The sequence below is a fragment of the Haplochromis burtoni genome, unplaced genomic scaffold (assembly GCF_018398535.1).
Source record: "Haplochromis burtoni strain Fernald_Lab_line unplaced genomic scaffold, NCSU_Asbu1 Contig_169, whole genome shotgun sequence".
Classification (NCBI taxonomy): Eukaryota; Metazoa; Chordata; class Actinopteri; order Cichliformes; family Cichlidae; genus Haplochromis; species Haplochromis burtoni.
The window spans coordinates 235,660-256,208 of record NW_024582530.1 but is presented as its reverse complement, the minus strand read 5'-3'; the positions used below and the strand labels follow the sequence as shown (position 1 = coordinate 256,208).

Sequence of the window (20,549 nt, the reverse complement as noted above, 5' to 3'; positions counted from 1 at the left end):
TAGTGACAAGCTGTGTGACTACTGGCAACAATTGTTGCCAGTCATAAAAATGCTATTTTCTTCAAAAAAAAGTACAAAATGGAAAAAATAAATACATAACATGATTCAGAGGGACTCAACTGATAAAATGATATGCCTTACAACTCTGAAAAAAATCTGGGAAGAAACGGGTTAACAGGGAGAGGGGGGCACAAAGAAATACTTTTCTTTCTTATTCTCATTTAAAATCTCTCACTTTTATTAAACTATTATCTGAATCTTACAACCAAAGTTTTTACCTGATGTAAAATGTATAGAAATCATACATATACCAACAAGACTGTGTACATCACTGTCACAACAGCGTTTGATTTCATTCAAAGGCTTTATGGTTTTTCCTATAATACCTGGTGGGCCGATCTCTAGTCAAAATGCCGGGGACGATTTTATGTTTCTTTAAGCAAGTTCTTCATGACTGAGCCAAGTGTCCTCTTTGTTGGAAATCTAAATATGGTCACCCTAGTTTATTCTACAACATGTCAGATAGTTAGCCCTGTAGCCCAGTTGGTTTCCTCCAGTTATGCTGGCCTCCTGCCACAGTCCAAGGACACTGAAGTGTGACATGTTAGGTTGACTGATCATTCTAATGTTGCTGTAGCAAAATAAATATTTGATAACTTTGAGCAGAGTGGTTGAACTGATGATTGCCATATGACATGGTATAAATACATTAGAGCAGGGATAACAAACTCATTTTACATGGTAGGTCACATACAGCCCACTTTGATATTAAATAGTCGGTTAGATCCCAGTTACCCCTGTACAGGAGGTCTGGACCAGCTCTCCATCTAACGGGTCAGAGTCTCTATATCCCTATGGGTATCACCATATTAGATGAACTGAGACTGATTTAAGCCGGTGTTGATGAGACTCACCATGGTAGACTGACTGGACCAGTGAAACTCTTCTTTCTGTCATTTTAAAGTTTACTTATACATTTAATTTCAATTGGTTGTCTCAGTTTTTCCAAAAGATTAGAAAATACTGCTTTAGTTAATGAAAAGTGTCCGTTTGATGTTTTTGGCTTTAATTTTAAGAAATAAAGGTGTAAAACTGCAGAAGAAGTTTTGGTAGCTCATTGCCCAAACTGTCCTGTAATTACAAAGCTATAGCACATAGAAAGAGAAAATGCTGAACACAGACTTAATTAAAGAGATGAATATTTGGTGGAGATCAGTGAATACTGCACTCTAGAAATTGATCAGCTAGACACAACACCAGTCCAGATATCTCTGAACATTTCTCTCCATATTGCATATTTACAGCAGACAGTTAAAAAAGAAGTCAACCACATTTTGAGCAGTAGTGCTATTACGTAACCCCCAGGTAAAGCATGCACATACTGTAGTCTTGAGGTTACTAAATATAACAGAAAATGTTCAAACCAACTATTTTTGTGCCCAACAGTACTACTACTGCCTGTCCTTACTCCTCCTCCTCTCTCTAGTCCTCCTTTCTATTTCTACCCCTCTCCTCTTTCCTTCCTTAACTTGGCACTGTTTGAAAAGTCACAAACAAACCATCAATGTTTGCTTGCCAGAAGGAACTGCAATGTTACAGCAGCCTCCTACACACTCTGCCTCCAAAGTGTGAGAAACACAGCCGTAGAGAGAGGGAAAGCAAATTTGGAAAGAAATTCACAGACCGAATGTCATCTGTTTTGGTCGTAGGGATGATGACTGCCAAGTGTGGAGCTGAAAGAGCAGTTTATTGCTAAAGTCTTTATTCGTTTCCCTTCTTATTTGATGTAATTACAACAAATATATATCAATATATTGTTTTAAAAAGCACATTTTAGTGCACATACAGTGTTGTGCAAATCCCCATTGCTTTGTATTTTACTTACATGGAGCCAGACTCTTAATTAAATAATTCAAGTGATCTTGAGTAACAGTCCAGGTCTGTCAAAGTTTTTCTTTGGACTTTTTCACTCACTTTATTATTATTTCACTCAGTTTATTATTGTGTAATTCATTTATCATTGACCTGAATCACCCAAGCATAAAAAAACACCTAACTCAAGTAATGAACCAATGTGGTGTGTGCACAGAACAGTCAACTTGGGATGTCTGTAAATGGACCGATTATTTTACAGTGCTTACTCTACTTGAGCATGCAGAGTGCTTTATATAACATGCCTCATTCACCCATTCATAGAAGCATTTGTTTTATATGTCTTAGTGGGTTTTTTTTAATGTTTTGTTAAACTGTTAAAACATGGGTGATGTCAGCTTAAAAAAAACCTAAAAGCTTTCCACCTTTAAAGTGACCTTGAAATTTTTGGATGGAAAATTTCTAGTTTATTCTAGATAGTATATTTAGGTGCTTAGAATTTCACTGTAGAATTTTGTATTTTCTTTTATCTCTTAGGTGAAGGACATATGTGTCAATATGATCTGCTGTAGGCTGCTTAACTATGTTATCTGCCGACTGTAAGGGTGTAGAAGGATGAAATGGCCTGCATTTGTATAGCGCTTTACTCAGTCCCTAAGGACCCCAAAGCGCTTTACACTACATTCAGTCATTCACCCATTCACACACACATTCACACACTGGTGACAGCAAGCTACATTGTAGCCACAGCTGCCCTGGGGCGCACTGACAGAGGCGAGGCTGCCGGACACTGGCGCCACCGGGCCCTCTGGCCACCACCAGTAGGCAAACACGGGGTTAGTATCTTGCCCAAGGATATTTGGCATGCAGCCAGGAGGCAGCCTGGGATCGAACTACTGACCTTCTGGTTAGTGGCTGACCTGCTCTGCCACCTGAGCTACAGCTAGGATGAAACTCCTAGAAAGACCAGTGCCAGGTGCTTCCTGGGACATAGATAGTGTGAGCTCGCTCCCTGCCCAGGAATTGCACAGCAAAAGCTTTAGGGGGGTGGACTGAAAAACCAGTCCCCATGGGACTGAAAAACCATGACTATTAGGCTACAACAGTCATTTTGGGCGATTGTGGCTCAAGAGTTGGCAGTTCGTCTTGTAATCGGAAGGTTGCTGGTTCGAGCCCCGGCTCGGACAGTCTTGGTCGTTGTGTCCTTGGGCAAGACACTTCACCTACCGCCTACTGGTGATGGCCAGAGGGGCCGATGGCGGGATATGGCAGCCTTGCTTCTGTCAGTCTGCCCCAGGGCAGCTGTGGCTACAACTGTAGCTGCCTCCACCGGTGTGTGAATGTGACAGTGAATGAATAGTGAAATTGTAAAGCGCTTTGAGGGTCTCGAAAAGCACTATATAGATGCAATCCATTATTATTATTTTAGTATTAGCTAATAAACAACAATTGTATTATATACTACATTAGCTAATATAATATGGTCAACATTACATTTATTGTATTATAATATGAAATATTTTTAATTCTAAATTTACAGTAGTGAAATTGAATTCAAATAGCGAGCTTCAGTAAAAACTCAAGAAAATTCTTGACTTTAAAAAGAACACAAGCTGTGATCAATTGTATGTTTGTGATAAAATAAAGTGTACACTGATACATTAAATATACCTTTATTTCCTGTTAGAAAGCTGAATCATGCCATATCATAACCATGATTTTTGCTGAATGGGTCAAACAGGGCAGAGATTTTTAAAAATTGTGGAATTGTTATTTATTCACACGTATCAGCATAAATAAAGTGCAAAATATACAAATAAGCATATACATCTCAAAAACACTTCTCAATTTTTGGTTCGAAAATTTAATTTGTTATTTAGTACGGAGGTGTTCAAAAGAAAGGTAGAACAATGAGTCTGTAGCCATCTGTAAAACACTATGGAGGCGCTGACATGTTTTTGGGCTGAATTTCAGCCAGCGTTGTGAAAATTGATGTAATTATATACACAGACAGGTACCGTCAGTTTCTGATCATCCATACAGTGCCAACTGGGAAAGATCTGAAACTTCCCTGTCTGTCATTTTAAACTTCAATTACACATTTAATCCCTGTGATATCTCAGAATAAGAAATAACTGCACGAGTATGTCTATTTTTTTCTAAATCATAAAAAGGATGCTGCTGTAGTCGGTGAATTAAATCTGTCAGCATGACTCTCTGTGCTTAAACTGTAAGAAATAAATGATTAAGCCATATTCTTAAAAATTAAAACACTCAGTGCTCATCAGTGAACTTCAGGAAAAAGTAATGAAGGCTAGAATTCAGCAAGTCATCTACTATCGATCCCTGGCTACTCCCTGGCTATGACAAATATCCTAGGGCAAGATACTAACCCCAATGTCTCAAGTTAAAAGTTTGGTGGAGGTGGAATTATGGTGTGAGGGATGTTTTTCAGGAGTTCACCTCCCTACTAGCAGTGTATGGAACTCTTAATGCTTTAGCATACCAGGACATTTTGGACCATGTCAGGCTCCCAACTTTGTGGGAACAGTTTGGGAATGGCTCTTTCATGTTCCAACATGACTGCACACCAGTGTATAAAGCAAGGCCCATAAACATCTGAGTCAATTTGGTGTGCAAGAACTTGACTGACCTGCACAGAGTCCTGACCTCAACCCTATAGAACAACTTTGTGATGAATTCGAGTGGATACTGTGAGCCAGGCCTTCTCGTCTAACATCACTGTCTGATCTCACGAATATGTTTATGAAAGAAAGGTCAAAAATTCCCATAAACACACTCCTAAACCATTGTGGAAAGCCTTCCCAGAAGAATTAAACCTGTTATAGCTGCAGGGTGGGCTGACATCCTTTTAAACCCAATGGATTAAGAATAAGATGCCAACTCATGTTAAGATAAATGCAATATAGTGTACATATTATAGATGTTCATATCATGTATGAATTTTAAGGTAAGTTAATCTATCTCTATATCATGTTTCACAAGGATGTTATATGTTTGCATTATCTCTGTCCTGTTAGAGCTAATTTAGCAAAAAATCAGTCTGTTTACATAATATGTAATACATCAGTGTGTCTTTAGCATTAGCATTTAGCATTAGATATCAATTACCAATGAAACATCTCAGAGTATATCATCCACCATCGCTGTAGTCCTGACTCACAAAGTTAAAAAACTTTATCCCGATTGACACCAAAATATTATGGTTCATCCACTGCTCATTGTTTTACTTTCATTTTTGACATGAGTGTCAATTATCTTACCTGTTGACAGGTAGTGATCACATAACAGAGTAAGAAAAACAAAAAAGCAGAAGAGGGGATTAATGACTTAAATCAATAATTTCCATTAATAATTAAAAAGCTCTAAATTATGGGTTGAAGAGAAGAAGAAGACAAATGTTCAAAACACAGTAAATGGTAAATGTAAATGGTCATCAGTATGCTAAAGAAAGATACATTTTCTTTGAGTATTAATTTAAAGATTTTATTTAGACTTCATCTGACTTCACCAGCTTAACAAGACTCTAAAGGTCTTTTCACACATGACTATTAGAGGAAACTAGGCTAGAACATTATCTGAAGTTGCCTTTTTTTGCACTCACAATAGTCATGTTCCTACTCCTGGAAATACTTTGTCTATTTTAGGCAAAAGTGCTGCCTGGATAGACTGGGCAAGACATAAGACAGGAGCTACAAATAACATGCATGAATTCTCTGGACTGTAACTTGCACTTATTTTATCTTTATTTATACTATTCTCTTATCTGAAGAATGTGAATGTAAAAACCTACAAGCTGCCAATGGAGAGATGCCAAACTGTGTTCATTGTTCTGGTAACAGTGACAAAAAAGATCTATCTTATCTTATCTATTATCACACTGCTGCAAATTGAATATCATAGTGATTTTGAAGACCATTTAATACCCATTTGCATTCTCAGATACATCTCCATCACATAATCTCGAGAAAAGTTATAGGCCACGGTATATGTTTTTAGTTGTGGCATTCAATTGTATGAGCCATGATAACATGGTCATCAAGATCACTTAACATAGTGTTTTCACTAAAAAGTCTTAAGATTCAAGAATCCACCCATACAACTGAACACAAATCCCCAAACAAGGCAAATTTGTTTATTTCACTACTTTTGAAATATTTTCACAAGATTACATACAGCATTGTGGTGTGACTTAAAATTAAATTTAAAAGGCTTGTGGTCCAAACAAATTCCAAACGCTGAAGCCAAAGTAGCCACGGCAACCACGACACACCCACAAAGCCTGGGATCAGCTGTTCTCTAAAATTACTTTGCATTCAGCAGGAGGAAACACTGTCAGCAGAGCTGTCCAGTGCTGGTTTTCAGCAACCCTCGAAACCTGCTTCTAAGAGCTGCTGGTGAGAAAATTCTTGGCTATTATTACCACATGATTCCAAATTTAGTACTAATCAAGTCACTATATCCATACAAAAACCTATTGACACAAGCTCGGGCAAAATGTCACTTGACTGCATTGATGACATTGGACCTGCCACATATATCAGTAAACTTGACATGTTGAAAGGATATTGGCAAACTTGTAAACAAAGCACTGTGTGATGTGCCAAACTGCAGAGTATATCTTTATGAGGTCATCGTGCACTCCAATCATTGGGCTGACCACCTTGCTACTTTCATATGCAGAGGATGCCCGGCTTTCTCCATAATGTCCTGCAGTTTCTTTAATGTCCTCTGCTCTGCCACTGTCACCAGAGTGTCCAGCTTCATGTCAACCACAGAGCCAGCCTTCCTGATTAGTTTTACCAGCCTGGATGAGTCCTTCTTTGCTGTGCTGCTCCCCCAGTAAACCACAACATAGAATAGTACTCCGGCAACCACTAACTGGTAAAACATCCTCAGGAGCTTCCTGCAGTAGTTCAGTCTCCTGAGGGAGTACAGTCTGCTTTGGGCTTTTTTAATACAGGTGCAGTGTGTTCCATGACCAGTTCAGTTTTTTGTCCAAACATAGCTCGAGGATCTTGTACAGGGTGAGTCTTGGCTGATGCACTGTCATGTGCCCTATGATCTTGATCTCATCTTGCTTGGACTTGTAAGGGCATGTGTCTTGCAGACTGTTTGTTTTTTCCCTGCCTTTGTTTTCCGTTTCTCCATAGGTACACAGAATGCAGGCTGGTGCTGATTTGGAATCCCCAGCTAACTGGAGGGAGGAGAATTTGAAAGGACCAACCTGGATTGAGGACTCCATGGTGTCCTGGGACAGCCTCAGGACAGCCGAGATATGTAATATCTCGGCTGTCCTGGGAAAGCCTAGGTGTTACCCCAGATAAGTTGGAGGAGATGGCTGGGGAAAGGGAGATTTGGGCATCACAAACTGCTTCTGGATAAGCAAAAGAAAATAGATGGATGGCATTTACCTTTTTTTACATAATATATTTGAATCACCTCCTTCCATCTCACTTTGAGACTGCAGTGGTTACTGCAGCCATTATATATAGACTTGACTTGACTTGACTTTTTTAGACATTAATCCCACAATGGGGATATTGGGGATATTCACATTACAGCAGCACAAGGGTCAGCAACAAAATGTGAATTAGAACTATAAAGGACTGCAACCGTTTATCGAGTAATTGGAATAACTCAATTATAAAGAATCCTCAACACAATGTTTTTGCTTTGATGTTTTGTTAAACGGACAGCTCTATATCATCATGTGAATGCAATCATTTCATTTTCCATTGCAACTAAAAAGAGATGTGCATTAGACATGCATCAAGGAGCAGTGTGTGAATAAAAAGTCTGACAACATTAGGCCCATGCAGCCCCCAGTTTTTAAACAAAAAGATGGATAACACAGATAAACGGCAGCAGTGACAATCATGCCGTCATAGTTGAACATGGAGCCAGAGTACGTCTGCACACACCCCGTAAAGAGCAAAGACGCGGAGCTGTTACTGAGACAGTCACTTCAGGCGGAGTGAAAGAAAAGTTTTTTCTAGCATCCCAATGAGCAGCACAGCTATCACCATCAAAATGTTTACTTGGAAAAAGCTAGCTTCATCAAACCACCTGTTTAATAAGCTCTAATGTGAAGGAAAGTGAACTTCATTTGTTATACACAGCAAAAATCTACAGTAAAGCTACAGAAGTTACATTAAAATATACAGAACTGTTCATTTTAGTCAAATAAAATATTTAAATTAGGCAGCTTGCATGCCTAATTGCATTTTACATGGCAGCGATACCTGCAAGCAGAACAAGGAGGAGTGAGTATAAACAGCAGCATTGGGTGTACTAGACCATATTTATTTCAAAGCTTTTGAAACATTTTTCAGATATAAAGTAAAATAATGTAAACATCACGTTTATTAAATTGTTTTAATATTTTAAAAATTCAAAAATAAAAGCTTTTTTTTTCCACAGGCCAATAAAATTCTACATGGATCAGTAAAACTCTGGGCCACTGACTCAGGGCTGTTGGGTTGGACACTTAGCTATTATTAACATTAATTATTAACATCTACACCAACATAATGTCTGTTTTCAGCACAAAAATGTTGCATTAAAACACCGGGCAGACTTCAGAATGCTGAGATGCTGCCTTTGTTTATTGCAGCCGCCACATACTCCTTTAAAGGCGTACAGACACAAACTCATTCACTTACACACTTAAATATGCAGAAACACACACACTAAATCCACCTCATCCAGGAGATACAACACTGTCAGAACTCTTTTTGCTCCTATTAATGTAAGACAGTTTTCCAAGAAGAACAAATTCAGGTCATTTTTATGGCTTAGTTTATTTTACTTGACTTAACCTTAAAACTTGAAATATAATAAAAATTTAATAAATAAATAAGAAAACATGGTGTACGATAGTAAAACTATTTGGTAGTGATCAGAACTATCTATGCATAACAGTTTGTTCAGTGACCTCCTTTACACCACAACTTCAGAAGTCTCCAGTTTGCAGCTAATCACAGAAAAATCTGTCCTGATCAGTTTATTAGTCTGTTGGTGAGTATACTGTGTACACACCACAACTGACTGACAGGAAATAGCCATGGTTTTTACATTAAAGGAGCTCAGTGTACTTAGGAAACAGAGTCTGCTAATCCACTTCTTTTTTAAACTTTATTTAATCAGGAAGTGAATATCTGGAGACAGAGAATATCCTTTGTGAGTGTGTACTGGGTTGGCATGGCAAGCATTAATCTAGCCTAATTTTTTTAATACCCCTGAAGGCAACGAATGTGTGTAAGGGCCATAGTGTGTAGAGTGTGTTGTGGGGAAAAGCAGCAGAGGGCTGTGAACCAAAAGTGTTTTAAAAATCGTTCAGCTTTTCTGCTCCCTTCAGGTTTCCTTGCTGGTGCCGGTTATTGTCCGTCACCTTAAAACCAGTGATTTTCTTCATTTCACTCCACACATCCCTCACACTGTTCTGCTCATACTGTCCAGCTTCCTCTTGCAGGAGTCCTCAGTTTCACCCTTAGGTCGTACTATGCTCTCCTCAGTTTGTCCCCATCTTCAGAAATTCAAGTTTTCTTCTTAAAATAATAATATCTTAAATTATAGTTGTTGTTTTTTTTTAATTGTTTTAAATTGTCTTACAGCCATGGTTGGTAAGATGGTATGTTCACAGAATTTGATACATTTAAACTGTACTCCCTATGTGGGTCACATTGTACATTCCAGTCTGTAGTCCTCAAAGCCTAATCCATCCTACTCATGCCAAGATATTACTGTTATTATCATTATTATTATTAAATCACAATTCAATTACAAAAAAACTGTTTTCCAGATAACAGATACTTTATTTACTCTCTGACTTACTGTGACATATCAGACATCTCTTTGTTCTCTGCGTAATCTGTAATTTCAGTTAGTGCATTAGTAAAGAACTTATTGACTTTATCTTCATGGTCATAAATGACAGCATTTTAATATTGATGTCAGCACAGTATTGATCCTCAGGTATTGATGTTGTGTCATAATGTCTTTCAAAAACAGCTCAGTTAAATACATAAAGACATGAAAAAGAGGACACAGTCACATGTTTATTGTCAGTATGACTGTTTAATGAATACAGCTCTTAAAGTCAGCATGTTGGTTTGTTCACAGCAAATGATTAATGATTTTAAATTAGTCTTTGGTTGATTTTCCTGGCACTTTTCCATCATCATAAATTTCAGAAATCTACTATATATATCCACTGAATTTATTTTAACTTTAAACAATGGCTGCTAAAGGGGGGAAAGTGCCAGAAACCATGATAATTTAGTGGCAATGAATTATATTAAACCTTAAATACTTTTCTCTGAAATTAAACTTAAAATGAAATAGACAAAAATCCAAAGTAAAAATTATCCCCCCAAAAATTTAAATTCAAAGCAAAATATATTAAATCGTGAATTTGCTTCAAATTAAAGATAACCCAAACCTACTAAAAGGTACATTCTTACACAATAAATACAATTATTCATGATGATTTGTGCCAATTTGATCATTTTATTAATCAAGTTACCGTAACCACCCAGGATACGCTGGTGGTCTCGTAGTTAAACGAAGCTCCTTTCAGAAATGAAAAGATGCTTTTATTCACGTTAATATCCTGACATGACTTCAAATAAACTTTATTTCCTGTACTTACACACACTTTATCTCATATTATTACATGTTAAAACTCAACCCCTCACTTAACTGTGTGGGATATGCAACTGAAACCAATCCTGTGTTTTTCAACCAGTTTTCCACTATTGTGCTGATGAGCACACGGAACAATGGAGCTGACATCTGACACTACACATGCTTCACTTATTCTGCTTAGGCTTCCTGGCTATTATTATTATTATTATTATTATTATTATTATTATTATTATTATTATTATTATTATTATCATTATTGTTATTATTGCAAGTAAAACTACTTTTTTACACGGTTCTCTTATTTTTCCGGGTGTAGCGATCAGTGTTGGAGAAGCAGGAGGGAATTCGATGTTCAGCAGCTCCTTTGATCAGTAATAATTTTTCAGAAAACCAGGTTAATAATGAAGTGAGGTTTTGTGCTCACAAAATAAACTGTGCGTGTAGCAATGTGTTCTGCCATCTTGTTGTAGACTGGCCACAGTTTACAAACTCTTCCCGTTCTTATTAATTACTGTGTGTTTTACTGTAGTGTGTGTACAAGATGTGTGTTTTGTTGGCTACATAAGAGATAAAAACAAAGAACCTACAGATGCTGTGACAGTCAGGTCCACTTCAGTCCACAACAACAACATGATGGACCACAGCCTGTGCGCACGCATGTATGTGTATGTGCATTATCCCTGAGCCCTTGAGCACATGTGTATGTGTGTGAATGGCGGGGTGAGGTTTTGTAGTTTAAAATCACTTTGACTGGTCACTGAGATTAGGACTGTCCACGTAAACTTTACGATTGCCTAATACTAGAGTGGACTTTATATTAAAAGGAAAGGGTTTATAGCAAAGCTCTAATATAAACTGTCAGTGCTGCAGCAGGTGCACTCCTGACAACTACAGGAGACAAGAGGCAGTAATGATCTGGATCTTCTGATCAAAGTGACTGCAGTGCCACTCCCAAAGCAGGATGTCCACTCAGCATGACCTACGTTCTCAAAGAGGCTCTGGAAGAATACGACAAGGAGAGAAGACACCACATCTTCTCAGATAAAACCAATCTGTAGTTAATGAGGAAGAGTTATCAGAGCATCAGGAAAATTTATATATTTATATACTAACCCCGACACTACAACCACACTCACCCTTAGAGGACTTTGACCACACCATTTTGGGGTTCAGTATGTCACCCACGGACATTTCAACATATATTTGATTTAATGAATTAGGATTTAAAGCATCACCCTTCCAGCTAATGGATGAGCTGGTCTACCTCCTAGGCAAAGTGACTGATTGAGTTCACAGTAAGGAAACATACTGTACAGCGAAAGTCAGTGTGATTTGACAAATGCAGCCATGGCATATACTGAACTAAGCAGGCCACCAAAAAGAGCACGAGCAATGCTGAGCAAGAGACTAAAGGCACAGAAGAAGACTGGACTTTGGTTTAGTCACAGACCAGTAACTAAACACTATCCCTAAACTTAGACAGAGTGCTACATTTATTTATTTATACAAAAAGCCACATTAACCCACTCACACACACATCTCAGTCGTTGTGTCCTTGGGCAAGACACTTCACCTACCGCCTACTGGTGTTGGCCAGAGGGGCCGATGGCGCGATATGGCAGCCTCGCTTCTGTCAGTCTGCCCCAGGGCAGCTGTGGCTACAACTGTAGCTTGCCTGCACCAGTGTGTGAATGTGAGAGTGAATGAATAGTGATATTGTAAAATGCTTTGAGGGTCTCGAAAAGCGCTATATAAATGTAATCCATTATTATTATTATTATTATTATTACAACATTTCCTCACCAAAGAAATGAATATAAATTTAGTTATATTAAAACCTTATGATATACTGAGGACTGTTTGCCACTCTCTTCCAAAGCAAGAAGAAAGTTTTTGAGAAAAATTCACTTGTGGTCTGATGTGGTCAGTTTTCAGTATCTGCCCAGATAACATTTTTCATGGATATCTGGATGGCTGGTTGGCTCTTCATCTTAAAGAAACAGACTTCTGCACTAAAATTTGCTTAATATTATCTGAGTCATGACTGTTCTTATAATGCAATAAAAAAGCTATTTGGAAACATCTGGACCTATTACCTCTCACGCTGGACTGTTTCCTAGTGTATAAAACCATGGCATTTAGCAATGTTATGCAGGAACAGCTAAGGGAGAGGCACACTTTCCATCAACAGATGGCTATGTTTAAAAGTATCAAATATATTCATGCATTTCAGATTTCCATTTCCTATATAAATTGATTCATTCACATCTTTTAGATCAGTTCGGAATTCGGAATTTGAACACTTGAACACTTGTGGCATACCAAAGACCTGTATATTACCCTAAACACAGACAAAGATCAAGCCTCCTCATGTGAGATAAACCATATTCATCACCATTCTAATCTTTTTAGACCTGCTCAATTCTTTTACATTTAGATTATTCATTTATTTTACAAGAAATTAATAACAGAATGTAATTTTTTTAAAGTAACTCCAGACCTGCCAGCTCTGCTTGTTCTGATGGGGTTTTACCATCACCATTAATCACAGTGTACGGTTCCCGAAAGTGAGGAACCACTGCACATGTGCACAGATGAAGGGAAGTTTTGGAGAAGACTGAAGTTTCTCAAAAAATGTTTAAGAGGATGTTTAAGATGGTTCATTATAAAGTCCTGAATAAAGCAGGTACATTTATTATTTGAGTCAAGTGGGACATTTATTTGCATAATCATTCTTCGGTATTCTGAGCCTGGATCCCTGAGTCATCTGGATCATTATTGATGTTGCTGTTATTCATAGTAATATTTATTAATAGTATCATTAACAAGAAGAAGAATCATTTTATTTTATTTCATTTTATTTTTATTTTTTTTAATATATTTTAAGTATTATATTTAAAATTTGCCAGATTTTCAAAAAGTTTACATTTTTTGAACAATTCTGTGATTTCAATTTTATTCTATGAAAAGAAAAACACCAGAACTGTTTGAACCAGGAATCTCGCCTTTTTGCCCCAACCGAGGAACCATCACTCATTTCTGTAGCTGGATCTTATCGTGGGTTTTTAGTCCACTTGTTAAAAAAACAAAACAAAACTATAGTAAATTCACCAATTAAAAGGACAAAACTTCTCTTAAATATCCTTAAAGCTTTGATCTAGAGAAGCAGCACTCACATGGAGGTGATGTTCTGGAAAAGATCCTCGATGCTGCCGGTATTATTCCCAGCATTCCCGGTCCCCTGGAAGGACAGCAGCGGGAAGAACTGGCTGTTGTCGGACTTACTGCAGAAGATTTCAGTGGGAGAGCAGGTGCAGGTGGGGGGACAGTCCAACAAGGAGCTCGGGCAGCTGTGAAAGAAAACGCTGAGCAGAACGGAAACCTTCCAGCAGCACCGGATCCCGAGAAGGCGACGCGCGCCGAACAAATCCATGCTGTCACGATTCAGTCCCAGATTCCAACTTTGAAGCTGAACGAGAATGAAAATGACTAAAAATGAAAATGACTCAGTCCGTCAGAGTCTGAAGCCGTGTGAACGCTGCGCTCGCCTTATTCCGCTCAGTGGAGTCCAAACGGTCAAAGCTGTAAACATCTCCCTCCGTGTGTTCACGCGTGTCTGAGTGTGCGCGTGCTTGTGGGGGTATCAGAGGTTTTAATGATGCCAGTCACGCCCCCCTCCCTGCTCGTCACACCAACAACGTTTGGATGGAACAAAGAGGACAAAATAAGAAAAATCCAGAATATTCTCCCGCTGTTTGATGTGTACGGTCGCAGTGAGCATTTCTCTCATTTTCATCTCCTTTTTGAGTCATCTGTCCATCTCTCAGTCTCTCCCACACACTCTCTCTCTTTCTCTCTCGCTCCCCGTGGCGTTTCTTCCACCAGGGGTCGAGAGAGAGAGAGAGAGAGAGAGGCCCCATCCTCTGAGTCCACCTGCTGGGCAGAGGAGCGCAGTGGACACGCGTCAGCTTTGCTTTTGTGCGCACGCACACACACGAGTGAGAGAAAGAGAGAGATATTCACACTGCTCTGATCAGGCTGAGTTACAGTAAAGAACAGTTTAAATAGCAATTGGGATAAATATGACGCCGAGTTCGTGATTATCAGACACATATGTGTGTTATATTATCTCCATCAAGCTCTCGAACTGTTGTAAAATGAGCAGCTACTCTTTCTCAGGTGATGGTGCAAGAGTAAAGGTTTGGTTAGGTGGATGAAAGCTGGCCTTTGAGGCAGCTGCGCTGTGACCGCTGAGCCACAGCGCTCCCTGTTTGGCCTGACTGAAACTATAGCATTATGTGACCACTAGAGGTCCCTGAATGACAGAGTGTAGCTGTGGGATCATACAGGCTTAGTTTTCCTTTCTAACATAATGTATAGCTCCAGTTTTGGAGCATACTGTGATCTACGTGTAAGTATATGTGTCTGCATACGTGTTGGATCCCAAGGAGATGTTACACAGATTCTCCTCCCCTGCAGATCATGTCCTGTGGAAATCACAGTTCACCTGGAAATGTGTCCACACATATTACCCCCATATTCTGTTCTCCACACACTCTCACTCAACAATAAACGGTCTGTACAAAGCATCTCGTGAATGTTAATGTAGAGCAATGAGCCTGCTGACCATTATTCTTCCATTCATGTTTTCCTCTGTCTCCGTTTAATCACAGCTTATCAAACTGATCGTCAGGCAGTTTTCCTCCATCCAGGGATATCAGTTGAAAATGTGACTTTCATCTCATAGTCACTTGGCCTGTAATATTAAAAGGACTCATAAGGAGGATATCCACTTTAATGACTGTTTGAGACCTATCACTAGTTTTATGTACAGATGGCAAGTTTACACCGAGGGGGAAGAGTTTGTGTGGGAGCCACCACAGTGTCTCTAGTGGGCTCTGTCTACCCGATGGCACAGTCATGTTCACTGGTATGTGTATAAAATTTGAAAAAATTACCAACACTAGGAGTGGTGTATATTTGTATATCAATATATTCCACGTATACTCGCACTTGATATCAGGGGCAGACAAAACAGAATGATGATGCATCCTGTATCATCCTGCACTTCAGCTGGAGTGGTACACAACTGATCTCAGGCATTGATAACTGGTCCACTGAGGAAGAGGTTGTTAATCCTTTTCTATTTTTTGATCGATATAAAGGAGGTCAAAAAGATATTTTAAAAAAACAACCTGGTTGGAATAAATCTTTATCAAATCTCAGTATCATTTATGAAATTAATTTTCTCTCTCTTTTATAGAGTATCAATGATATAAATTCTGATCAAAATATCTCAACAACAACTATACGCAGGGCTGTGCGTGTGAGTGTTGGGGGAGCCTGACCTCCATAGGCAGTATCTCAATGCACAACTGGTCTGTTAGTGGTAAGGATGCTAAAAATGGTGAAGAGTACAACTCTGGAGGAAAAGTGCAGCACCAGTTCATGCAATAATCACGAGTGTGATGAATTTCTGTGAAGCCATAGTGTATCTTTTAATGTCCAAAATACTTTCAAAGAGAGCTTAGGGCCAGTGAAGGGATGGAGAGTTCTGCTCTGCAGGCACAACCACAGGTCTCACTGTCTCAGTAAAGTACTGGATGCCAGATCGAATAACAGACTGTGGCACAGACTAAGGCATGTAGCAGAATTTTATTTGTGTTTTTATTTTACCAACAGGAGTTCTTCTGGCCTTACAGGACAACCTCAATATCTGTCTTGCTCTTAAAAGAGTGGATTCATTGCAGCTATGAAGCAAATTTCCAGACATGAAGTGAATGCAAAAGAATTGAAAGCATACTTATTGCCCAATTTACTCGCATTTAAAAACAAGTCGAGTCAGTTTGACTTGTATTCCATTACAATCGAGTACCATCTAATGTGTATTGGCTCGTTACAGCAATGCGGCGAAATATTTGTATGCGACATGAATGCCGCAACAAAGGCGGATCTTGAGGCAACGGTATACCTGCTGCTTGGTCTGTTGTTTTTGGTCAGGCTTGATGACCACAGTGTTGTTTTTGTGCAGCTGTTTCCTTCATTGCCGAGTTTCAAAAATGGTGGTTTGATTTTTCTCAAAGACACGCTCTCATGACTCATCGAGTGACGTCACTGACTAGCCAATCGGCACGTAGGCTGCGAATGTCACATTTTTTGGATCGTTCAAACCACTTCAAGTAGCTACTAAAAAAGTAGCTGGTATGAGGGACTATCATCAAATGGAAAACCCTAAAAACTGTGTCAAGCCATTAGGTACTAATGGAAAAAAAGTTATAAGTGACAATTCAGGGTCACCTGATCCAGCCCTAATTATATACTTTATTAAAAAGGAAGTTTTTAACCATATTCTTTGAGTAGAGTAGTAGAGAGGGTTTTTGTCCTGTGAATTCAAACTGGAAGCTGGTTTCACAGAAGGAAGCCTGGAAGCTGAAGGCTCTGCCCGCCATTCTCCTTTTAATACCCAAAGCACCACAAGTAAGCTTGCAGTCTGAGAGAAAAGTGCTTTATTGGGGTGATACCATGAGGTCTTTTAGATTAGATTAAGCTTGATTATTCAAGGCCTTGTATGCAAGAAGTAGGATTTTAATTTCTATTCTGGATTTACCAGGGAGCCAATGAAGAGAAGCCCGTATAGAAATATACTCTTCTCTTTCTAGTCTATTTCAGTTCTCTTAGTGCAACATTTTGGATCAAGGGAAGGCTTTTAGTGATTTTTAAGGCAACCCAATAATAATCAATTATAATAGTTCAGCCTAGAAATAATAAAATTAACTACTTTTGTTACCATCACTCTGTTTTACTAATAGGAAGCTCTATAGTAGGGTACAGGAAAGGAGAGCTAATTAGTCAAACCTCAGATTAAGGAGGAACGATGTCATTTTCATCTTAGTTGAGGAATGTAAACCAGTTCTTTATCCTCTTCAGGATATTCAAATATGCATGGGAGTTCGCCCATCCAGTCTACATGTGTTTTGTGGACTTGGAGAAGACACTGAACTGCATCTCTTGGGGAACCCTGTGGGGGGTCCACTGCTATGAGCCTTTCAGTCACTGTATAACCATTGCAAGACTAGGCCCACATTGCTGCAAATAGTTGGATCTTGTTGGATCTCTCGCTTACGAGTGAGGGAGAGGAGAGCAGGAGATTGAGAGACAGATTGGAGCCAAGTCTGATGTGGATGTTGCACCAGTCTTTCCTGTTGAAGAAAGACCTGAGCATAAAATAAAGCTGTTGGTTTACTGGTCAATCTATATCTTCACCCTCACCTATGGTCATTAGCTCTGAGTAGCAACTGAAAGAATGAGATTGCTGATACAAGTGGCAGATATGAGCTTAGTCAGGATTGCTGGTTTCTCTCTTAGAGATATGATATAGAGTGCAGTCATTCAATAGAGGGTCAGATTAGAGCTACTGCACTTCCGCATCGAAAGGAGCCAGTTGAAGAGGTTCGGACATCTGACTAGGATGGCTTCTGGGCAACCCCTGATTGAGGTGCTCTGGGAATATCCTACTGGAAGGTGGCCCCAGGGCAGAACCAGGACCGGCTTGAGATATTAGATCTCTCAGCTGGCCTGGGAAAGCCTTGGTGTTTCCCCCCGATAAGCTGGAATAGTTCACTGGGGAGAGGAAGGTCTGGGCGTCCTTGGTTAGGCTGCTACCTCCGCGACCCAACCCTGGGTGAGCATAAAAAAAATGGATGTATGGATGGAGTTTTTAAAACCTTATTGTTGTCATTGTCCCTCAGTCCTCCAGGTTTGTCTTCTTTATATTTCTCCCCCTTGATTTTTTTCCTCTTTGTGCTCGTTTGTTTGTGTCTGTGTTTGTGGGCGAGACTCAATGCAACAATCAACCACCCATTCCTGAAGGTCGCATCAGGGAGCCACTACTTAAGGTAGTAGCTGATAGTCATGCTTTGCATCATTGAACTACTCAGTTAAACACTGGCTCTTACTTCTATGTGTGTGTCTGCCTCTCGTGTCTCACGAATTCTTACCCTGTGTTTTACTCTGTACAGATCCCTGGATTCCCTTCTCTGGTGTGCTGAGCTTGACGTTTGAGAGCGAGTGTTACCTGTAAATATTGAATGTGTGGATTCCCTACCTCCCTGGACCCGCCTGGAGCACTATTCCCCTGTTGCACTGTTCACGGTGTAAACATCTATTCACTGGAAATAAAAGCCCTGAACTGTGGTCTTCTAAACCCTGCATCTGAGTCCTACCTGCCCATTAGCCTTGATAATTTTAGTGTATTATGAGTCTTAGGTATTTGTATTATTGACTTTTTGGTGTTGTCTCACCTTTATTATTTTTCTATTATTTTTAAAATTTGAATTAAGTTAAATTTAAATCACACGTTAATAGAATTTCCTGTTTCTGTTTCTTTTGCTAGGCTTCTGGCTTTTGAAAAATTAAGAGGAAGAAAAGAAAAATTGTCTTTGCTAATGTCATACTATAAGCTGTGCACCTGTTTTTTGTTTTAATTTAATTTAATTTTAGTTTGTTCTTACTGTAAATCACTATATATCTATATTTATTCCACTTAGGTTTTGGGCTAAAAGGGTTTGGTGCCACCCATTCTGATGAAATCAATCAGATGTTAATGTCATGACTTCTTAATGTACCTATGACCATAATGCATTATGGATGAGCCATTGATTCCTAATGGCTGGTTAATGTAGAGCATGTGACCAGGCTGTGGTTTCATGATAGATGGATAGAAACAAACCTCTCTGTTTTTAGGTCTTTCAGCGCCTCTGTCATGTTCTTATACACACACACACACACACACACACACACACACACACACACACACACACACACACACACACACACACACACACACACACACACACCACAGGCCTGCAATATGTTTTGCAATAACAGGGGTGTTGCTAGACTCTTGAAACACTGAGGGCATCACTTGATAGCTGCACATTTTAATTGTTATTTATTATATTTTATAGTAAAATTCATATAACTATAAATAGAAAACATCAAACATTATGTGCTTCCTAAAGGTTGAAGACACAGAATACTGAGTACTGAAATCAAACACCTGTGCAACTGGAATTCTTCTTCTTATCATTTTTTTAATTTTAAGCAGCAGGAATAAAACCTTAAAGATGATGAAATGATGATGACAGTACTTAGTTCAGTTTTTAACTTTACCAGCTCTGGCCTCATAGCATCTGCTTTTGTTGTGCCATACTGGCTCCTTTAAACTGTATGCTTTTGGTGTATTGTTTGTCACCTTGTCCATAAAAAGAATGGGCCAATCAAACTCCATCCAAACCTATCAACTTATTTAATACACGCTGACTCAACCAACTATTCAATTATTATGTTTTCTTGTCTTTGTCACATCCCCGTGTCTCCTGTGACAGTCTGTCATGTCCTCTGTGTATGTTTCCTCAGTCATGTATTTATTTATTCCCTCTCTGTCCCATGTTTGTTTTCCCATTTGTGTCTTACTCTGTGTCTCTTGCTCACTCGCCCTCCTTGTCTCTGGGTTTGTTCCCATGTTCTTCTCCTTGTGTTTCATCCTTTGTCTCCCCAGTCTGTCATATGCTTTCATGTTTGTTTATCATAAATCTTCACATCTCACTCTGTTGCAGACACTCAAAATCTATTCCAAAAAGTTATACCTAATAAAGACAGTGCAGATGAAGGTGGTACATTATCCATAGCTTCAGCCCATAACAACTGAGCAGTATTACCTCTGGTGGGCCACTAGACTGGGAGTGTCACAGTGCAGCTATAAACGGATGAGTGAGATAAAGCTACAAATTCTCCTTTCAGTCTGGTTAGCTTTCTTAATATTCATTTTAGCCCTAACAAATATATTTATGTCCTCCCTATTGAATTATTTCACCCTCTATCTGTGGACTCACAGAGCTGAAGGACAGATGAGTCCATTTAGGAAAGTAATGTCCCTATTTGTTCTATGAAAAACAAAACATACAAGCACACACACACACACACACACACACACACACACACACACA

General features: G+C 39.1%; 1 protein-coding gene across 1 annotated transcript in view; it reads right to left on the bottom strand.

Moving 5' to 3' along the window:
* LOC102306739 (NT-3 growth factor receptor) overlaps positions 1-14,451 on the bottom strand; it is a gene marked incomplete in the record, with an annotated part of 98,298 nt that extends 83,847 nt beyond the window's left edge. The window contains 1 exon segment of the mRNA XM_014337191.2: positions 13,719-14,451. Within this exon segment, the coding sequence (XP_014192677.1) occupies positions 13,719-13,975 (257 nt within the window).
* Between the last annotated feature and the right edge of the window lie 6,098 nt (positions 14,452-20,549).